The sequence below is a fragment of the Rhamphochromis longiceps genome, linkage group LG1, assembly GCF_057381845.1.
Source record: "Rhamphochromis longiceps isolate RC_006_pf linkage group LG1, R_longiceps_female_GT1.1, whole genome shotgun sequence".
Lineage (NCBI taxonomy): Eukaryota > Metazoa > Chordata > Actinopteri > Cichliformes > Cichlidae > Rhamphochromis > Rhamphochromis longiceps.
Window position 1 is genome coordinate 36269509 of NC_140557.1, and position 22904 is coordinate 36292412.

General features: G+C 39.7%; 2 protein-coding genes across 2 annotated transcripts; one reads left to right on the top strand and one right to left on the bottom strand.

The window, feature by feature from the left end:
• The first annotated feature begins 8128 nt into the window (after positions 1-8128).
• Positions 8129-11989, top strand: LOC146679096 (uncharacterized). Its single transcript, XM_085406709.1, has 5 exons — positions 8129-8141; positions 8499-8993; positions 9566-9633; positions 10451-10494; positions 11412-11989. The coding sequence occupies exons 1-5, from the start codon at positions 8129-8131 to the stop codon at positions 11515-11517; spliced, it is 726 nt and encodes a 241-aa protein (XP_085262835.1). The 3' UTR covers positions 11518-11989.
• A 3377-nt stretch (positions 11990-15366) lies between these two features.
• On the bottom strand, positions 15367-20287 carry LOC146679097 (uncharacterized). The gene is made up of 13 exons (XM_085412513.1): positions 20276-20287; positions 18984-19023; positions 18341-18442; positions 17944-18176; positions 17652-17830; positions 17435-17528; positions 16984-17328; positions 16726-16843; positions 16550-16641; positions 16312-16426; positions 15957-16232; positions 15644-15820; positions 15367-15560 (listed from the first exon to the last, which is right to left on the bottom strand). Exons 1-13 carry the CDS (start codon positions 20285-20287, stop codon positions 15367-15369), a joined length of 1977 nt encoding a protein of 658 aa, XP_085268639.1.
• Between the last annotated feature and the right edge of the window lie 2617 nt (positions 20288-22904).

A 22904-nucleotide genomic window follows, 5' to 3' on the forward strand; every position in this document is an offset into this window, starting at 1 on the left:
ACCTTTACATTTTCATTAATATCTTTAAAACAGAAGCCGCACAAACCAGCACAAACGACAATTTTAGCAGCACAAACCAGCACAAACACAGCACAGTTGATTGACACCCATTTTGTTTGATTTAATTAATTTGGGGGGTCTGGTTGACCTCTGATGACCTCTAGAAATTTTGATTAATATCTTTAAAATGATAGCAGCACAAACGACAGTTTTTGCAGCACAAACCAGCACAAACGTTTGATACCACTTTTGTTGGATTTGAAGAAGGTGGGGGGGGCCAACTTCACTCACATATGTTATGTCTACTGAATTCTCATTTTTCATGCCTGTGGAGTTTATTATATGGACGTGGTGACAGTGTAAAGACAGCCTGCTCTTCTGATTTAACTTTTCAAGCATTCACACTAATTAGTGTTTAAACCTCCCATGGTTCTATATCTGGGGATGTGGCTTTGGTTTGCACTGATGAAAGCTTATAGTTGAAATGTGTTTGACGGTAAATGGTCAATAAAGAAGACAGCATTTTGTTTTGTTTTTACACAATGATTTTGTCATGTGCTGTGTGCAGGCAGGAACTGTGGACCCAATGTGCAGACACTTGGAGGTAAAAGTGTGAACTCAAAACAGCTTTAACGCTAAACACAAATATAACAAAAGCAAGAATACCAAAAGAAACTTACACAGGCAGCCAAACAGAACACACAGCATAGGATGAGGGAGATCGCAACAAAGACCAAAGAAAACTCAGGGCTTACATACCCAGAGAGATCCATCAGGGAATGGGAGACAACAGAGAAACACAGCTGGGACAAATAAGGGTAGCGAGACAAGGGAAGCAAATCCAGATACATTAACATGAGACATGGACTTTCAAAGTAAAACAGGAAACATAACACAGACAACGCGGACTTGACGAGGGGATACAGCACACAGGGGGAGACAGAACAACTATGTAACACAGAGACAGAAACCAGAAGACAGAACTCTAAGAAACCAAAAGACTAGAAATGATAAATAATGGCAAAATCAAAGTTCAATAATAATGTAAAACTCAAAATTTTGGGTCAACGAACCCAGGCACCCTAACAGATTTATTTTTACAGTTAATTTTTTTCTATTTAATTATTTAGTTATAGTCCACCATACCTCTGATCCCCTGTCAAGCCATCCACCCCCTTTTTAATGGTGTATCTGATTCAGGGTCATGAAGGGCTGGAGCAGCTGTCACAGACTGAGCAAGGTACACCCTGTACAGGTCACCAGTCTATGGCAGTGTCCCACTGTGTGTATTTTAAAAAGTACCGCATCTTAAAAACCACGGCTGCAGATAGATGGCCTTGGCAACTCTTCACTACATTATGAGGGGGATTTTATTATAGCAAATGACAAAAAAAATGGACCACTCGTGATCTATTCAAAATACAATCTAGAGATGTTTTAGTCCCTTAAAGAGAGCTAATTATGTTTGTTTCCAGCTCCATACTTTAATTTGTGCACTACAGCAAATTTGTGTGATTCATTGCTGAAAATATGCTTATTTATCCTATACTGAGTCTTGGTGCAGTCCTTCAATTTATCTTCCATTTGAAATATGCCAGTTTAGCTGTCCTCTCTTTGAGCCAACCTTTGTCTTATTGGCTGCTCCTCAGAAGTTTTGAATAGCAGGTGGGTGGTACTTCTGTGCTTGGAGAAGGGATTACTTGTGCATATACTGACCTCATTATTTGAAACTTGGCCCATGTTCGATATGAGCATTCACCATTTATATATACACAATATCTGTTGGTGTGTGTGTGTGTGTTAGAAAATATGGAAAAGGAATATTAAGTATTGGTCGAGGAGTTTGATTTCCAAACCAAATGCAAATCTTACTTTCATTCAGCAGTCCACCTTTTCTCAAAGCTCAGTTAAAGACACTTTTGACAATGTCATCTGGGTTGTAGCTTTGTTCCTGAAGATGTGCATGTCTTCAGGAATGAAAAGAAAGAAAGAAAGAAAGAAAGAAAGAAAGAAAGAAAGAAAGAAAGAAAGAAAGAAAGAAAGAAAGAAAGAAAGAAAGAAAGAAGTCCAGGAGATCTGAGTAGTTATTATGTCTGATGAAAAGAACAATCGAAAACAACCAAGGCACTTTGTCTTCAGGTATTTGTATTAGGATCAGCACAGATTTCACTCTCTGGCTTTATTTATAGCATAATAAGACATTTTACTTTTAAAAATCAAGGACACCAACAAGGCAGATAGGGCACATGCACTGGGGCCACAAATGTCCCAGGTTTAGTCCGTAATTCAATTCAATTTTATTTATATAGCGCCAAATCACAACAAAAGTCGCCTCAAGGGGCTTCATAGATACAGAGAAAAACCCAACAATCATATGACCCCCTATGAGCAAGCACTTTGGTGACAGTGGGAAGGAAAAACTCCCTTTTAACAGGAAGAAACCTCCAGCAGAATCAGGCTCAGGGAGGGGAGGGGGCCATCTGCTGCGACCGGTTGGGGTGAGAGAAGGAAGACAGGATAAAAGACATGCTGTGGAAGAGAGCCAGAGGTTAATAACAGATATGATTCAATGCAGAGAGGTCTATTAACACAGCGGTCCCTAAGCGCCACGGACCGGTTCATGCCCGACAATATTTTTACGGACCGGCCTAGTACCGGTACCGTAAAAAAGATTTATCCATAACACACGTGAAAAGACCCAGGAAAACCGAGTTAACGATAAAAACGATAACAAAATAACGCTAAAAAAACGATAAAAATCCTGAGAACCATACATTTCACACCTGAGCCTCAACTCTCAACTCTCGTGGCCCGGTACCAAACGACTCACGGACCGGTACCGAGGCCCGGGGGTTGGGGACCGCTGTATTAATACATAGTGAGTGAGAAAGGTGACTGGAAAGGAAAAACTCATCATGGGAATCCCCGGCAGCCTACGTCTATCGCAGCATAACTACGGGAGGATTCAGGATCAGTGCTCTAAGTGCTCTAATGGGGTGATATGGTACTACAAGGTCATTAAGATAACATGGGGCCTGATTATTCAAGACCTTGTATGTGAGGAGCAGGATTTTGAATTCAATTCTGGGTTTGAAGGGAAGCCAAAACAGGAGAAATATGCTCTCTCTTTCTAGTCCCTGTCAGGACTCTTGCTGCAGCATTTTGGATTAGCTGAAGGCTTTTCAGCGAGTTTTTTGGACATCCTGATAATAATGAATTGCAGTAGTCCAGCCTGGAAGTAATAAAAGCATGAAGTAGTTTTTCAACGTCACTCTGAGACAGGATATTTCTAACTTTAGAGATGTTGAGCAAATGGAAGAACGCAGTCTTACATATTTGTTTAATACGTGCGTTGAAGGACATATCCTGGTCAAAAATTACTCCAAGGTTCCTCACAGCGTTACTGGAGGCCAAGGTAATGCCATCCAGAGTAAGAATCTGGTTAGATACCATATTTCTAGGCTTTTCAGGGCCGAGTACAATAACCTCAGTTTTATCTGAATTAAGAAGCAGAAAGTTAGCGGCCATCCAGGTCTTTATGTCTTTAAGACATTCCTGCAGTTTAAGTAATTGGTGTGTGTTATCTGGCTTCATGGACAGATAGAGCTGGGTGTCATCTGCATAGCAGTGAAAATGTATGCTATGTCTTCTAATGATGCTGCCTAAGGGAAGCATGTATAATGTAAACAGAATTGGTCCTAGCACTGAACCCTGTGGAACTCCATAATTAACCTCAGTGTGTGAAGAGGACTCTCCATTTACGTGAACAAACTGGAGTCTATTAGATAGATATGATACAAACCACTGCAGTGCAGTACCTGTAATACCTACAGCATGTTCTAATCGCTCTAATAGGATATTATGGTCGACAGTATCGAATGCTGCACTAAGGTCTAGCAGGACAAGCACAGAGATGAGTCCACTGTCAGAGGCCATAAGAAGATCATTTGTAACCTTCACTAAAGCTGTTTCTGTCCTGTAGGAGCTCTGAAACCTGACTGAAACTCTTCAAATAAGCCATTCCTCTGCAGATGATCTGTTAGCTGTTTGACAGCTACTCTTTCAAGGATGTTTGATATGAAAGGAACGTTGGAGATTGGCCTATAATTAGCTAAGACTGCTGGGTCTAGAGATGCTTTTTGAGTAAAGGTTTAACTACAGCCAGCTTGAAGGCCTGTGGTACATAGCCGATTATTAGAGATAGGTTGATCATATTTAAGATTGAAGAATTAATTAATGGCAGGACTTCTTTGAGCAGTTTTGTAGGAATGGGGTCTAAAAGACACGTTGATGGTTTGGAGGAAGTAATTATTGAAGTTAACTCAGAAAGATCAATTGGAGAAAAAGAGTCTAATATAACATCAATGGTACTAAGAGTAGCTGTAGATAATATTACATCTGTGGGATGATTATTGGTAATTTTTTCTCTAATGATAAAAATTTTATTTCTGAAGAAGTTCATGAAGTCATTACTAGTTAACGTTAAAGGGATGGTTGGCTCAAAAGAGCTCTGACTTTTTTCTGATCATCGAGGCTAAATGATGATCCTCTAAATTTGTGACACGCCATTTCCTCTCCAGCTTACGAGTCATCTGCTTTAGGCTATGTGTTTGAGAATTATACCACAGAGTCAGGTACTTCTGATTTGAGACCTTAGTTTTCACAGGAGCTACAGTATCCAGAGTTGTATGTAGTGAGGAGGTGAAATTATTAACAAGATAATCGACCTCTGTTGGAGTAGTATTCAGATAGCTGCTCTGCTCTATGTTGGTACAGGGCATTGAAGATGATAACAGTAGTTGGATTATATTCTTAAACTTAATTACAGCACTTTCAGAAAGACATCTACTTTGATAAAGTCTACTTTCCACTGCTGTGTAATCAATTATTTCAACACGTTCTCACTCCCAACTCGTCAAACGTGTGACGCATGGTCAGGCCCCCTCTGCTGCACATATGGACGCGCAGGGTACCCCTCTGGCGTCGGGAATTGACGTGAAGGGTCCTCCGATTGAAGAGATTTTGTCGGTATATTTAGACATTTTCCAAATCACATTGTAACGACCTATACTGAACACAATAAATTATATAATGCAGGCAACTATCTGAGAGAAAAGTACTGCAGATAAAACTAATTACAGGCTGTTATTTGTGTATCGGTTCTTGCATTGACGGAGTGAGCGATGTATGCTGGGTAATGGCACAGCTAGCGATTGGGTGAATTTATTGCACCGGTTTTATAAACTGTTCTACAATCCTTTTGATATTTGGAAATCTGTCGATCATTCTGCTACAGCTGTAAGATATCTTCTCCAACTCCTCTGAATACATGCAGTCATTTTACCGTCTGCTTTGGCTAATCACGCTCTTACGTATTAAATTAAATTAAATGCCTAATAAAAAAGCTGTTCTTTTTTATTAGGCAAAAACATTTTCGGCAAAAAAACATTATGCAAAAACATTTTCGGCAAAAAAACATTATGCAAAAACATTTTCGGTGCTGTTAAGGAATTCACAGCGACTCACTTGTTTATTTTTGAGAAAGTTTATTTTTTTATCATATCAGATGAGCGGCAGTGACGTCAACGTACTCGATCGTACCACAGGTAAGTGCGAATCTGAATCTGTAGATTTTTTAAAATTATTTTTCTTATTTAAAACCAAAAAGAAAACCCCGAAACAGTGAGCTCACAAAGCTGCTTTTAGCAGTTCCATGGGTTAAGATTAGCAATTTTGTGGAACAGCGAATGACTTAACATTTAATAGCATATATGTTACCACACCACATGTGCTGTAAGTTAGCTAAATTCATTTCTGTTAGCCAATCAAGTTAAGCTTATCATATATCATCATCCAGGGTACAGTGATAGAGAAGTGTGTGCTGACGTTTGCTGTTGTTGCCACTTTGTAAAGTTTGAGGGTTCTAATAAGGGTCAGTGTTGCCAGATTGGGTTGATGCTGAAATTGAAGATAGACGTTATCTATCAATCTAGCTCTCTCTTTATGGCTCTCTCTCTCATTCTGGCTCTCTCTCTCTCTCTCTCTTTCTCTCTCTCGATTTTAAACTTAATAACAGCATTACATAATCATTAAATAGCAGACCGATCATCTATGCTGCAAATGAAATACAAATGGACACTAAACAGGGTTTATCTAAATCGTTACAATAGGGTTTAATGTATATATTTATTTATAAGGTGCTTCTGAATTCTGAATACTTTTTTTTTTCTAAACAGGTTCTTCATCAATCAGCCTATTATTGATTGATTCCTTCCTACATCTGCTTTTTGAAAAACTCCTAAAGGCACTTTTAAGAGCCACGTCAGTCTGTTTGTATCTGTTCTTACTGCTGTCCTTATTGGTCTGTCTCTCTGTTTCTATCCGCATTTCTGTCTCTTTAACTCTTCAGCTTTTTTCTTGTTGTCAGTGTGCTGGTTAACCTATAATTTGCCTTTTGTCTGTCTGCTGCCTTTTCTGTCTGTAATTATTCTTTGTTTCAACATGACACGCCCCAAATTCAGGCCCTGTACATTTTGCCAGACTCCCAATCAGGCAAGCAGAAGAACCTGCTATGTCTGCTTCGGAAGTCTGTCCAGCAAAAAGAAGCTAAAAGAAAAAGTAGAATCATTGGATAGCCAGTGGGCAGAAGTTGTCTTGAAAAACAGAAATGTTTGCCGGATAATTGATTCTGCCCGTATTGCAGTAAGTAAAAATTTTTTTGTTTCATATATTATCATTAAGTTGTTATAAGATGTTGCTGGCACATTAACACAGCTCATCATATGTGCTTTTGAGAACATGCAACAATATTTTATCTACATTTTGCTAAAGACAAACAATTACTTTAACTGTAATACATCAGTGGTGGCTGTATGTATTCATATCAGTATGAATGTGTAAATGGCCTGTATTTGTATAGCGCTTTACTTAGTCCCTAAGGAACCCAAAGCACTTTACACTACATTCAGTCATCCACACACTGGTGATGGCAGCTACATTGTAGCCACAGCCACCCTGGGGCGCACTGACAGAGGCGAGGCTGCCAGACACTGGCGCCACCGGGCCCTCTGACCACCACCAGTAGGCAACGGGTGAAGTGTCTTGCCCAAGGACACAACGACCGAGACTGTCCAAGCCGGGGCTCGAACCGGCAACCTTCCGATTACAAAACGAACTGCCAACTCTTGAGCCACGATCGCTGTGTGTGAATGCTTAAATGGAAACTTCTAAGAAGCTGGTGTGAATATGGGTTAATATTGCATGTTGTATAAAGCACTTTTAGTGCTCCACGAGAAAACGCTATATAAGAGTCATTTCGTTTACCATTTAACAACAGGCTGTGTTTGACTAATTTGTGCCAACTATTTTTTTTTATTAATTTCAGGTGCAGAAACTTGAGTCTATAGGCTACAAGCCCATTTTATTCATTGGTAAAAAAGACAAGAATTCACATAAGTAGGTAGCAGATGTTATTACCCATTTGGACCCCACTTCTACTACAAGAAATTTCCTGGAGAAGATGCAGAGGGCTTATGAATTTATACTGTCTAAGGGTAAGAGTGAAGTCTGTTGCATACTTTCAGTCCAGTTAATTAATGCTAATTTATATAGCAACTTTTCACAACAAGTCGTCTCAACTTGCTTTCACAATCAGAATACTTCATTAATCTTTAAGCAAATTGTGTAAGTATATTTTAAGGTCATTAAATAACCATTGAAGGATATGTTATCAAAGGCTTCGTTCACACTGCAGGTCTTAATGCTCAATTCAGATTTTTTTGTCTGCTCGTTCACACTACAAATAAAATGTGACAGCAAACGCGCTCTAGTGTGAACGCCCAAAGCGGCCGCATGCGCAAAAGAAGACGTCACACACATTGCGCTCTGTTTAGACTCAGACCAAACAGTATTTTTTGACTGATGGCCCTTATTATAAAGACTTGTTTGAGACTTTATGTTTCCCAATTTTGCTTTAAGTTATTTTGTTATTTACATATGGCCTAATAATGATCCTTATTGCTGTTTTAGAGAGGAGCGGTGCTTCAAAGGGTAGTTTCAGACTTCTGTCAGAATCTGCAAATAAAATGTTCACGTTTCTCCAACGTTGTCTTCCCAACAGTTTAGCTGGATGGCCAGGAAGCGTTCATGATGTCTTCTGTGGTGCTTCTCTGGCGCTGATAATTGGCGTCTGTCTTGTGTCAGTGACGTGGAAGATCGATTTAATGTGACAGGACCGTTCAAACAGCAGTCGCTTTCTAAAATATCAGCTATGTATCGGATTCAGTAACACATACGAACGTGACCCAAATTGGATTTGAAAATATCGGATTTGTGCCGTTCACACTGTCAGACCATGATCGGATATGGGTCGCAGAGGGTCAAAAAAATCGGATTTGCTGCGCTTTCGCCTGCAGTGTGAACATAGCCAAAGTGTAGTTCCTGCTAAATATAAGGCCTTTTTTGAAAAATATTTTTATGAAAGTAAATATGTTTTATAGGAACCTCCACACCAGTGCACCCCAATACCCCCACAGAACAGCAGCTTGTGCAGTCCAAGAATGCCACCAAGGAGCATTGTGCCGACAAACAGACCCACATCAAAGAACACACAGAGATCCCCAGTGAAGAACAGGCAGAGACCCTGATCAACAAGCAAGCAGAGAGCCTCGCCAAGGAGCAGCCTGAGATGACCACCCAGGAACATCAATCTTCTAGGCTCCTCGAGGAGCACCCAAAGAGCCTGTCAGACGAGCAGACAGAGACTGTTTTTGTTCTCAATCTTGTTCCTTTATCTCCTTCTTCTGTTCCATGCTCCCAGTCTTTCCAAAAAAAGAAGAGAGACAGAAGCACCTCACAAACAACCTCTCCCACCTCTCCACCACCTTTTAAACCCGCAGACCAGCCATCTCTGCAGTCTCTTCATCCACCTGCTAGCCACGCGATCTCCCAGTCCTTAAGTGAGGGTGGCCAACATGAAAATAAGAAGAGAAAGAGTAAGTATTGCTTTGCATGTTATGTCTTGAGATTTTTAAGTTTCTTACCCAAAAATGATACATATGTTGTCCTAGAGAACTAACAAACCATTGCAAAGTATTATTCACTAGTTATTTAGCTGCATTTTGGTGTACACTATAAAAAGACTATAATTAAATATGGTCAATCCCTTACTTTAGTTAAGAGGACTTTGTAATTCAACTTGATTGGATTGAGAAAACTAAAACGCACTTTGAGAGAACATTTTAGTTTCTCTCAACAAATAGTGTATGCATTTATATAAACAAGGTCTGGTGGCACTCAATTGCAAAATGAAGGGTGAATTTTTTTGTTAATTTGTTGGTCCTAAGTGAAACTAAGTTTTTACACAGAATTGATTCACAATTTATGGTATGTACTTTAAAAAAAAAACTCAACTGAGGTGGGTTCACTTTTTGACCCCAGAGGACAAATGGAGTATGGCAATCAGGAGGATATTACAGATTTTCACTTGTTGAGTGAAAACTCATATTTGATTTCTTGTGTATACAGAGTCTTATGTTTTTTTTAAATGTAATTTTTCATTTCTTAGGCTGTCGAAGATGTAGTAGGCAGAAGGTGTTCCAGTTTGAAGAAGTCACTGAGAGCAGGATAAATGAGGTAATACTTAAAATGTTTTAATTTGCTTTTCAGTAGACTTTTTACAGTAAGCCTATCTCAAGTTGTTTTCATCCATGCACTACAGCCATGAACTGTGCTACATGGGTAAATTCAAATGTACTTTTGAGATTAGTGAAGGGAAATGATTAATGGAATTACATTAAAAGATTGTATTGTATTTCATGTGTTTGTTCTTAAACAATTCTGCAAAATTAATCACAGACATTGAATACTGCTACATCTTGCTACAAAAACCTACATGGCTAACATAGAAATGACTGTATATGAGGAAGGATCATATTTTTTTCTGTGTAAGCCTATATCCTCAGTTGTTCTTGTTGAATCAGGATCATAGAAAGCACAATTTATAGATCCTGATATATGCTGACCAGCCCTGTCTCACTATAAATAGTAGATAATCATGTGTAGTTTGAAGTGTTTAAATGGACACAATTCAAACAATTCATAATGGGATAATATTGATTATGTCAGTGTATGATGTATCAAGTACGTCAAACTTTCCGAAGAAAAGAACATAGCCAGAGTCAAAAACAGATAGACGCAGTTAACTAAACCTGTGATCAAAATAATTTTTTGTGAATGCCACAATTGGATACATGCTTTTCAAAATTCTATTATTATTTTTTTTATAAACAGAAATGCCTTACATACACATACCTACACATCTATCAAAGTGTGTTTACATGGGTCTGTGTGTGTCTCAGGTGTGCACACTGGATTACACACAAGCTTTATGAAGACACCTATCCATTAACCATGTTATTTAACGATTGCCTCTCTGATTCCTTCTGTCTAGGGGAACACAGAAGTAAAAGTGCGTTGGTTGCCTTGCTCTGTTTGGTAAGAAGCTCTTGATATTTCATTCTCTGAGAATGTTCTGTTTCCATCTATTACCTTTTTGGAGCACAAATGAAAATGGAAAACCAGGTGTTTTGTCACGTCTTACTTCTCGCTTTTTTTCTTATCCTATCTCAATTATTTAATCAATTAAGGATTATTGCAAAGTTTTTTGCCATCTTTGTCGAATCATAAAATAACAAATTTAATAAGAAATATATTTGAAACTGTTCAGAAAACACACGTAGTGTCTCACTTAGATGCAAAAGTACTGGGAATAATTCCAGCTGGACTGTGCTGGGGCCATAAGAGCACTCACATTAATTGTAAGAAATATATAAAAGCTATCAGGATTTTGACAAAGTGGAGAGAATTTGTCCATGTCTTACACAGATTTATGTGTGCCAAAGGATAAATCGCCTAAGCAGTGGAGGGAGTATTCAGATTCTGAACTTTCCAAAGAAGTACTAATATCACACTGTGAAAGCTTTCAGTTGTTTTGCATACTGTATTTCTAGCATTACAATTGTGTGACAGCAATGAATCTCTACAAATTAAAGAGTAAACAACAGCCTTTATAATAATCCAAAAGAAACTAATTATCACATTTGAACAATTTTTATTTTCACTTCACAGAAAGGATATTATGAACTGTTCAACTGAAAAACAATAACTAAGTCTTTCATATGTGTCGAGTGTAACTGTACAGTAGTGTTTTGTTTGTAATCCATCTAAATTACAAATAGTGTAGCAGAAGTTGAAAATATCCATAAAAATGACAATTTGCATTTTGGTACAGTACTTAAGGAAATGTCTTTATCATGTTCCACCTCTGGTGTTAAACATAAAAAGCACGAAGTAATCCCCAACACGATATTAATGTTTTTGGTGTTGTTTCTTTCAATAATTATATTTTCCAGTGGGAAAATCTGGGATGACACGTGGGAGCCAGCCAGTGAATTTCAACACCACTTTGCCATGCCAGATGTGCCACCTCCTTCAGCCACTGAGGAAGTCTTTTTATGATGTTGTGATGTTTGTTTTTCCATGTTACAAACAAGTAAGATATAATGTCTGAAAACTGAAGTTGTGTACTGTCTACAAGGAACACTTTCAGAAATATGTGGAACCAAAGGTCCATACATCCAGATGTCACATTGATCTTCTCTGTTCACAGACTGGATATGTTCATTTTCAGCAGTTTGATTGTTTAGAAATGTTAGACAAATATTTATACTTGTTAAAATGCATTGTGTTACGTAAAAAAAGACTTTATATTATGTTGTTAACTACAATAGTAGTTCTGTGTTCTTAACTTGAATGTTTTTGTACAGCATTTATATTTGCTACATTCTTTAAAAAGTGAGTGTAGGCTGTTATAATTGTTACGGTGAATATGACCCACAGCTAGCAACTCAATCCATAAAACCCATCAGTCTGTTTCCCTTTGTTTCTCATATGAAGTTGTTATTGTAAACAGGTGTTCTGTTTAGTTTAAAGTATGAAGGCTGGTGAAATTGTACTGAGTACTGTCAATGAAAAGTAAAATAAAAAATCAAAGGTCTATTGAGATATGAGAACTTGTAGTACTGTTTGATGTTGAGACTGAAAGTTTCCATTACTAGTAGTATCAACTTTCATAATTTTCTTAGATGCTCAACATTGACTTGGCCTTGATCCACCTACACTGTTATATAACTTCATTCTCTATGCAAATATTATTTTTTCTGCTTTGCACATATAATGTATACATAGAACACAGAAAATGTCAAATTGCACTACCAGTAATCATTTCAAGTGTGATGTCCCCACAAATAATAAGCATGTTAGATTATGTACACATATTTTCAAATTAAAATCAACATTGAATGTGGCTTTGTCCCATTACCACTGACAACATTCTTTTGAGTATTTTAACTACATTGATTATTAGAGGTTTAAGTCAACCCTCTGAGCTCTAACATCACTTAACCCTGTATATTGGGACTATGTCGTTTTTGGCTTTAGAATATTACTAACAAATATTGGCCGTCATAGGAGAAAGAGAATTAAGCTGTTTCTGTAGAGAGATACGACCTGAACTACTATTTAGGGTTAGGGGCCAGTACAATAGCAAAACTGCTTAAAGAGATTGGAGCCAGAGGACAGGTGCTGCTGCAGGTTATAAGAAAATTAGCTAACACTGCTGAGTGGGCCAATCACTGGCTGTGGTTAAAGAGGGCTGAGATCACTTGGGCAGTCAGCTATCCGCAACACACATGCCCAGAATTGATCAAACTGTGGTGGAGCTACCTAAGCAGGGGGCATCAAAAGGGTAGAAAACATAACACTATAATTTGTACTGTGATAGACCTGAAGCCTTGTTGACTGATACAGCTGTTTCAGGGCTCCTGTGGCTGTGCAGTTAACCTCATGGTAGTGAAACATAAGGCAGGAATGAAAAAACGTTTTGCTTCTACCCTCAGCTCTTTTTCCTGTTTGTGGGAGGCAGTGGAGATGTAGAGGGTACAGCCCGATCTGGGCGCGGAGGTATGGGATGCCAGATCACATGCCCCAGTTCCGGCTCTCCTCTCTCCTATGTTATCTCTTTTCTCTTTCACCTTTTCTATCTCTTTAAGAAGTGAGGCTCTTTAAGCACTAAAGACCTAAATAGTACTTATCGTTTTGCAGTGAAGTGATAGAAGAAAATAAATTGTAGAAAACTAAATAGGAAAAAGTAGAAGAGAAATAGCAATTTCACATCAACCAGTGACACACCCCGGGGCCTGATCAACCCTGGCAGGGCCTCCATTTATGAGGGTGTCTACTGGTAAGGGCCAAAACACCCAATGAATCCAAGGCCCACTACTGATGATGTGTCACAATATTTTTATATTATAATCTGGATTTGGTCTTTAATCCCTAAACCTAACCAAGAACTTTAAAAGAAACTAAAAAATGGCAAATATCTTTTGATAAAAGACCAAAAGACACTGTGAAGTTGATGCACACAACGATTTGTCCTCCTGATGAAGTTTCAGGACTGCCTTTCTCCATAGTGGCCATCCATCTATTCCTTTTGTGGAATAAATGTATGTGCTGTATGTGTCACAAATACCTAAATTTGATCTGGTGTGGGCTATAGTATTGAAAGGGTTGCATAATAAGAAATTGTTTTTGTTTGTGAAATAGATTTCTACGTTCTTTTTCACAAATTACTTACATGATTGGCAGTCATTGATAGGTTTGTAGCTTGAACCCATCCGCTGGAACGTTGAAGACAATATAATTACACTGCAAAGCAAGACACAAGTAGGCAAAGTTCTTCATGTTACTCGTGCACGGGAGAGACCGGACAGAGTGCCGTTCCTTCACTTGACCCCAGTTGCTCTCGTCCGTTCTCCCGTACCACTGCCCTTTTATTGAGGTTACATGAATATGCATAGGTTCATTAACATATGACGTCTACATACACACAAAGAGTACCTTGCCTGTGTGTGTGTGTGTGTGTGTGTGTGGACTGCTGATCAAAATGTGTGTGGACTGCTGATCAAAGGGTCAAACATCCTTGGTCAGGAAGAGGGTAGCCTCACCCTAGATGGTTCATCCTAGATAACACAGTAAGGAAGTCCAGCAGTTCATTTATACACAAAAGCACTTAGACTAGAACAGACGTAGCTACGTTAATCCTACCATAAAACAATTAAGCAAGGTACGAACTTTCCCATGCTCCCAGGATGTAGGTGTGCATTCTAGTGTGGAATGCACACCAAGCCTCTGTAGCCTGTTAAAGATCACACAACCTATCACTACACAATTGATTATACACCTCTAAGCATCTATGGTTAAATATTTCTAAGCATAAATGACAATCAACAATACAAACTCTAACAGTCATTTTCAGTTTTTACATATCAAGTCTACAGTCATAACTATATTAAACAGAAATGTGTTTTATGTCTTTGTCATGGAAATATAAATGTTGCTAAATTTTAACTGTGGTGACAAAATGATCCATTGAAACTGCATGAAAACATCAAACTGACAGTTATTTTTCAACTTTATTTGATTGTGGTCACTGGTAATATAAAAACAAATAAACTACAGTGATACAGACAACTTAATGAAATTTGGTGGGGGTAAAATGACAATGATGTTGGTCCACCCTAAGACACTGTAGGCTTAGTAACCACTGGATCAATTAATACTCTAAATTTAAAAAAAAATATGGTTGAGCACATCGCTGTACAACTGGAACTAAACAAAAAAAGTTATATATCCAAAAGTTAATTTGTGGATCAGGGTTGTTGTGACAGAATCAGCTGAACTGCCTACTGTACTGTAGTATGATTATTTTAAAAATAAGCACAAGTACTAGTAATGCACTCAAACATTATTGATACTGTTGATATGAATGATACATACCATGAAAATATCCTTAACATGTACATCAAAATACTCAAGAATGAAAACTCTCACCTGTGACAAGCATACTTGAAATTTGCTTACAAAGTTCTATCAATCACATTTCAATATGTCTTGTAAATTCTGTGAGCCAAAAATATATTACAGTAACTTAACATGACAAAAATGTAAAAAGTACAAAATCTCCCTCTGATACATAACAGTGTACTATTATGTATTACCAAAATGCATGTTTAAAAACAGTGTAACAGGGTAGTTTTTAGCTCTACGAATGACATTAAATAAAAATGTGCCAGCTGTCTTTGTAAAAAACTATATGCATTGATGTGATGAAGTCTTGGGAATGCACTGTCAATGACTGGTCTATGGCCAACTTGAAAAAATTGGGGCCCCCAGCATTAAACCTGCAAGGTAGCAAGTTGATATAACTTTGAGGACAAACTGATATATTACAGATATTTATTACCGACTTTAATCAGAATATTCAGAGTCACTGTAAAAGTCATCGTCGGAAGTATGATCAAGGTTAATGTTCTTTGCTCCTGACAAAACTTGCATGTAACACTGTCTTGCATGCAGCTTGTTTTGTTTCACATTCTGTCGTTTTCTGAGGATGATGCTCTGTAGACCTCTCAAACCCTCCTCACTTAGGCCACAATGCGAACCTTAAAAATAGAACATATAATTTAGTCTGCTTTAATGCCTTAAGAAACAGTCAGTGTTTTGTATGCATTACTTAAATACATACTTTTAAATATCTCACTGGAAAACAGGCCGGACAGCTCTTTCAGGATATCATCATATTTTGAAAGAGATTTCCAGTGATGGTCCATCTCTGTAACAAGAATCTTCTTTTCCTCCTCAAGTCTTCTTATTGCCATGATGATATCGAATGCCCTTCTCTTTGTTGTAAGGCTGACAGAGTCTGAAATGCATTTATAACAAAGTTATAAATCAATTCACAAAGAACGTCTGAAGTCATAAATGATTTTAGGTCAACACCTGAAGCTTAGGGTTTCATTATATGTCAGATATGCTGAAAGTAGACAACATATATGTACAACTACCGCTGTGTGCCCGCTGCCACGGCCAGCTTGTGTCACCAGACAGAATTTCTTCCAAGCACAGAGTTTCTTTGTCTGGAAACATTCTGTTGTATTTTTCCACAGCAGAAGTCAAGATTCCTTTCTCTTCTCTGATCTTGCGACGAATCTTGGCACGGGCTTTATTTCCATCGGTGTCTTTGTACAGACGCTGGGATCGTCTCTTTATGCTCGCTACGAGCACTTCGATTCTGCTCACCAAGGGATCAATATCACTTGTGCTTGTTGTTGCTGCTTAGAAGAAATAACACAGCTACACTTACATAAAATCATTGTACAATTGCATCACATTTTTGAATCAGTTTTTGCTCACCTTCTGCCCAATCCTTTACATCACTGACCCATTCATCCAGTTGACTGTCAGTCACTGCTAATTGGACTTTTAAGGACTCCAGGTTCTGAAGCTGGGTTAGAAGAGCTTTTGTGGCCTACATTGTCAATTTGAGATTAAAAAACAAACAAACAAACAAAAAACACTAAACACATGTTTACTCCAAATAATAAGAACACAGAGGAGTAATCATCTAAAAATAAAGTAACAATATCATTACCTTCTGATATTGATGGGTCAGAGAGGTGGCCAACTGGTCTAGCTTTTGTTGATTCCAGCGCATGGCCATAAGAGTTAGCATGTCACTCCGTCCTGCAAACACAGAAAACGTAGTGTTACCACTTTCATCATAATTACACACTTAAAATCTAACTAGTGCAGGATTTGCCTTCTCACCTGCTTTGGACATATGTTTTGTGGTAACTGCAATCCTTGACAAAAAGGCATTACATTGCTCTACCTCCTCCCCTAGAGTCAAACCAGCCCCATCTTGATATGCTCCACTCCATTTCACCTGAAAAAAAACACACACACACACACACACACACACACACACACACAGATGTACATACACACACACAGATAAAATACAAATTACACAAAATGTTGATGTGCAATTGTTCAGATAAAGTCATTAAAGTCAGAATTTCATACCTCACATTTGAAATCGTGGGCTTTAGCATGAAAGACTGAAAGAAATGGCTTCATGCTAAGAAGGTGCTGGAGCTCTGGACAGCTTTTTGTTACTCTTTCAAGATATGGCCAATACTTGCAGGTAACATCCATACAAAAAAAAGTGATATGTCTATTGGCCAGCTTTTGTTGCAGGTACAAGGGATAAGCAAAAATTTCACCCCTGTACATATTTAGAGCACGGAGCAGCACTCCATGCCTACACACTGCAAGCTCCAGTCCCTCCTCATCCACCTTGCTGCTGGATCTTTGGGAGGTCTCTCTGGCTGCTGACCACTCCCCTCCACAAACACCTCGTCCGGAGACCTAAAATGCATTAAATAGCTGGTGACAATGTCTTTTCACAATCTCTTCAACAGAGTGTTAAAGGTTAACATAATTATGTCTATGTAATTAGAGCGTTCAATCTTACATGTCTGGATGTGCTGTGTATGTAGTCCACAAATCTTCCCACATCTTCATCCTTTGCTATGAAGGCGTCTTCAAAGATGCCCAGTTCCTCAGATCTGAACAAAATAGCAATACAGTATACTTTATGGTGTCATACAAAGTAAGTCCAAAGTTAATTGGTGCACCTTATAGTCACATTGTCTGAAACAAACGTTGGTATTACACATATTTTGCTGTACCTGGCTGCATTCTTGAAACGGTAATGCTTGCGGTTTCCATCCACTGAAATTGCAAGCATGTCTGGGGCACATGCATGACATGTGAAGGGATCCTCCTTTAAAATCTTGTCTAATTCATATCTCACGGCTTCCCACTCAAAGAAACTTTTCTTAAAGCCATCTGCAGAGATCTTTCCCGTCTGGTTTAAAATGAAAGACATAAACAGAAAACAACTACGCTACAAGTGACTTTTAAATCCTGAATAACACAGAAGAACCATACTGTAAAGGATGCATAAACTAAAATGCTCACACGGCCAAAGTGGAGAGTTCGTTGATCAAGCATTTTTAAAAATGCTTTGCAGGAGAGTCCGGGTGATGCCATCTTCATTTCTTCAAATGTGAAGAAGACATCTGTTGCGTACAAAGTAGAAAAGTGAAGGGTAGCGGGCCAGTAATCACTTAGATTTAGGTCATCTACTCCAGCAGTCCAAGAAGCTTCACATGTCTCACACCTCAGCTCTGGCATGCTGAGATTGTAACGTCCTAGAAAAGTGAAAAACTCATGACTCCAGAGTAAAAGTTTATTATCTTTGGGTTAGGTCTTCTTTTTGTCTCAGAATATACTGCAACAATGCTTGTGAGGGTTTAGTTTTAGGTGAATTATTTACAGATGGTTGTCAGTCAGGACAAAATGAAGTTCTTCTTACCATTCATTGTGACCACAGCAACAACCTTTCCTGGTCTGACCCTCAAACACTCTGGTGGACAGCCGCAGATTGTGACTGGGCTCTCCACAGGTACAAGTCGTGCTAAAGAAGTCAACATGTATGCGTAACATATGATTTAAATAAGTTTATTAACTATGAAGTAAAACGTTGAAATGTGACTAAGATATGGTAGGACCAACTGAGCCTTACTTGAAACAATAAAAAAAACCAACTTAACAGCTCAAAGCTAACAGTGTAGTTGAGAGCTGAGGAAGCATCAACTTTTTTAAAAAATGAGATAGAGAGAGAGAGCGTAAGGGAAATGTATAAACAGTAAACATAATAAGTTTAGTCACAGAACTTACCATCATGGCAAAGGGTCTTATTTACAATGTAAGTTGTTGGAGGCAATGACTTAACTTGATTGGCTAACAGAAATGAATTTAGCTAACTTACAGCACATGTGGTGTGGTAACATATATGCTATTAAATGTTAAGTCATTCGCTGTTCCACGAAATTGCTAATCTTAACCCATGGAACTGCTAAAAGCAGCTTTGTGAGCTCACTGTTTCGGGGTTTTCTTTTTGGTTTTAAATAAGAAAAATAATTTTAAAAAATCTACAGATTCAGATTCGCACTTACCTGTGGTACGATCGAGTACGTTGACGTCACTGCCGCTCATCTGATATGATAAAAAAATAAACTTTCTCAAAAATAAACAAGTGAGTCGCTGTGAATTCCTTAACAGCACCGAAAATGTTTTTGCATACTGCTTTTTTGCCGAAAATGTTTTTGCCTAATAAAAAAGAACAACGATCGAGTACGTTGACGTCACTGCCGCTCATCTGATATGATAAAAAAATAAACTTTCTCAAAAATAAACAAGTGAGTCGCTGTGAATTCCTTAACAGCACCGAAAATGTTTTTGCATAATGTTTTTTTGCCGAAAATGTTTTTGCATAATGTTTTTTTGCCGAAAATGTTTTTGCCTAATAAAAAAGAACAGCTTTTTGCCTCTTGTCCTCCTCCAACTACAAAGAAAAAGTTGAGATCCTTCCTGGGTTTAGCTGGCTGGTATCGTCGTTTCATCCCTAATTTCTCTACCAGATCAGCTATTCTTAGTGATTTAACTCGTAAATCATGCCCCAACAAAATTAAATGGACTCCAGAGTGTGAGGCTGCATTCATGGATTTGAAAAACTGTTTGTGTAATGAGCCTGTGTTGCAGTGTCCAGACTTTACGTGCCCGTTTATTGTACAGACTGATGCTTCAGGAGTTGGGCTGGGAGCTGTGTTGCTGCAAGGTGATGGAGAGGACCAAAGACCTGTGCCGTAAGCTCTTCCCCAGAGAAATGAAGTATTCCACAATTGAAAAAGAAGCTTTGGCAATAAAATGGGCTTTGGACACTCTGAGATACTATCTACTGGGAGGTGAATTTGTGCTTGAAACCGATCATTGAGCTTTACAGTGGATGAGCAGAATGAGAGACACCAACGCAAGAATCACGAGGTGGTATCTTTCACTGCAGCCATATTCATATTGTTTTAAGATTCTGTATAGAGCAGCGAAAAAGAATGTTGTGGCAGGCTTTCTTTCCCGTTCCTATGAAGAGTAACGGACTTAAGGGGGGGGAGAATGAGACAAAGTGGCTAGGACAGAATTCATTTGCCATTTGTCACTTGCGTATATTGTTATTCTGTGTTCTGTTATTTTACAGTCAGCCATAATGCTTTAATTTAGACATTGCTGGTGTAACTTCTCTTAACACACAATATCCCGGGTTTTGTTTGTGGTAGCAGTAGTTACATTCTTTACATCCATGCATGTGTTTTAAAGCAAACACTACTAACCATCAGATCATCTGAATTCTCTTCTGTTTACAGGCACATGTCTAGTAAATTATGTTTCTTTATGTTGCTTTGGTTATACTTACCATGGTGTCCATGTTGTGCTTGCAGGTCCTATATGTGAGACAGGTGTATGGGAAGGGCCGCCCACTACTTCCTGTTTATATAGGGTCATGAGGTCAATGATTGGATCACTGGGTGTAACCAAATGGAGGGTTTTTCATTTTGTATAGTATTGTTTGTTTTCTTTAAAGTAGCCTTTTGAGTTATATTGTATGCAGTGTTTTACTTTACAAACTATGTAGTTGAGTAAATGAGTTTGTCAGTTTCATGCATGACTTTATTCCTGTTCTTTGTTTAGAATTGTATTATTTGGTTTGACCTATTTTGTTCAATGGTAGGGACTAACGAGGTCAGGTGTGGGCAAAGTCTTGTATAAAGCCAGTGGGATTTTTGCATGCCTGATTGATTGTTTTATGGTAAAGGGGAGATGCTAGCAATAAAGTATGCTTAAAAAGAACTTCAATTGTCTGCTAATGCTATTTACTTATCACCTTCCTTGCTGCTTAAGTTATGCTACATCACAAGGCCATGCACATTACACCAGGGACAGTGCTTCCTGTGAGGCTGTCAGGGTCCTGGGTCTCCTGACCCAGCGTTTTAGTTCTTTGTGATTTTTGTATTATTGTACTTGGTGTGAGTTATTCTATAGTTTCTAGTTTCGATCCCTTGCCCTTCTCATTTCTCTGTGTCCCCTCTGTTCTGTAAGTCTGTGTCTGCATGTTTGAGTTCCCCTCCGTGTCTATCGGTTCTTAGAGTCCTCTGCCTTATGGTTTATGTCTCTATGTTTCTTAGTTGCTGTCTCCACGGTGTCAAGTTCGCGTCTCTGTGTGATCCTTCCTGTTTTACTTTGAAGGTCCGTGACTTATGTGAATGTGTCCTGCTTTGCTTGTCTCGTCAGTTCTAATTTCCCCCAGCTGTGCTCTCCTTCTGTGTCTCATTCTCCTCGTTACTTCCCACTGTATTTAGACCCCGCAGCCACTCTCAGCTCAGTCTCCAGAGTCACCAGTGTCACTGTCAGCTCAGTCTCCAGAGTCACCCTCAGTTCAGTCTCCAGTGTCACCCTCAGTTCAGCCTCATGACAGAGGCCATCTTCACCACACCAGGGAGTGTGCTTTTGGATGAGGCCATACACATTACACCAGGGCCTGTGGTGCTGGCCAATACCATCCACATCTCACCAGGGCCACTGTTCTTAGCTGAGGCCATCCACATTACACCAGGGACAGTGCTTCCCTTGAGGCCATCTTCACCCAACCAGGGCCTCTGCTGCTCGTTGATGCCATCCACAGTACACAAGGGCCTGTGGTGCTGACCAATATCATGCACACTTCACCAGGGCCAGTCGTGTTGGCTGAGGACATCCACATTACACCAGGGCCTGTGGTGCTGGCCAATACCATCCACATTTCACCAGGGCCACTGTTGTTGGCTGAGGCTATACACATTACACCAGGGACAGTGCTTCCTGTGAGGCCATCTTCACCACACCACTGCCTGTGTTACTGGCACAGGCCATCCACATTACACCCGGGCCTGTGGTGTTGTCCGAAACCATCCACTTTTCACCAGGGCTTGTGTTTCTGCCTGATGACATCCACAAAACACAGGGGCCTGTGATACTGGCTGATGCCATCCACATTACACCACTACCAGTGCTTCCTGTGAGGCCATCATCACCACACCAGGGTGCGTGGTGCTGGATGAGGCCATCCACATTACACCAGGGCCTGTGGTGCTGGCCAATACCATCCACATTTCACCAGGGCCAGTGTTGTTGGCTGAGGCCATCCACATTACACCAGGGACAGTGCTTCCTGTGAGGCCATCTTCACCACACCACTGCCTGTGTTACTGGCACAGGCCATCCACATTACACCCGGGCCTGTGGTGTTGTCCGAAACCATCCACTTTTCACCAGGGCTTGTGTTTCTGCCTGATGACATCCACAAAACACAGGGGCCTGTGATACTGGCTGATGCCATCCACATTACACCACTACCAGTGCTTCCTGTGAGGCCATCATCACCACACCAGGGTGCGTGGTGCTGGATGAGGCCATCCACATTACACCAGGGCCTGTGGTGCTGGCCAATACCATCCACATTTAACCAGGGCCAGTGTTGTTGGCTGAGGCCATACACTTTACACCAGGGACAGTGCTTCCTCTGAGGCCATCTTCACCACACCAGTGCCTGTACTGTTGGATGAGGACATCCACATTACACCAGGGACAGTTCTTCCTGTGAGGCCATCATCACCACACCAGGGCCTGTGCTACTTGCTGATACCATCCACATTACACCAGGGCCTGTGGTGCTGACCAATACCATCCACATTTCACCAGGGCCAGTGTTGGTGGCTGAGGCCATCCACATTACACCAGGGACAGTGCTTCCTGTGATTCCATCATCACCACACCAGGGCCTGTGGTGCTGGCCAATACCATCCACATTTCACCAGGGCCACTGTTGTTGGCTGAGGCCATACACATAACACCAGGGACAGTGCTTTTCGCTGAGGCCATCATCACCACACCAGGGCGTGTGGTGCTGGATGAGGCCATCCACATTACACCAGGGACAGTGCTACTCGTAGTTGCCATCCACATTACACCCGGGCCTGTGGTGTTGTCCGAAACCATCCACATTTCAC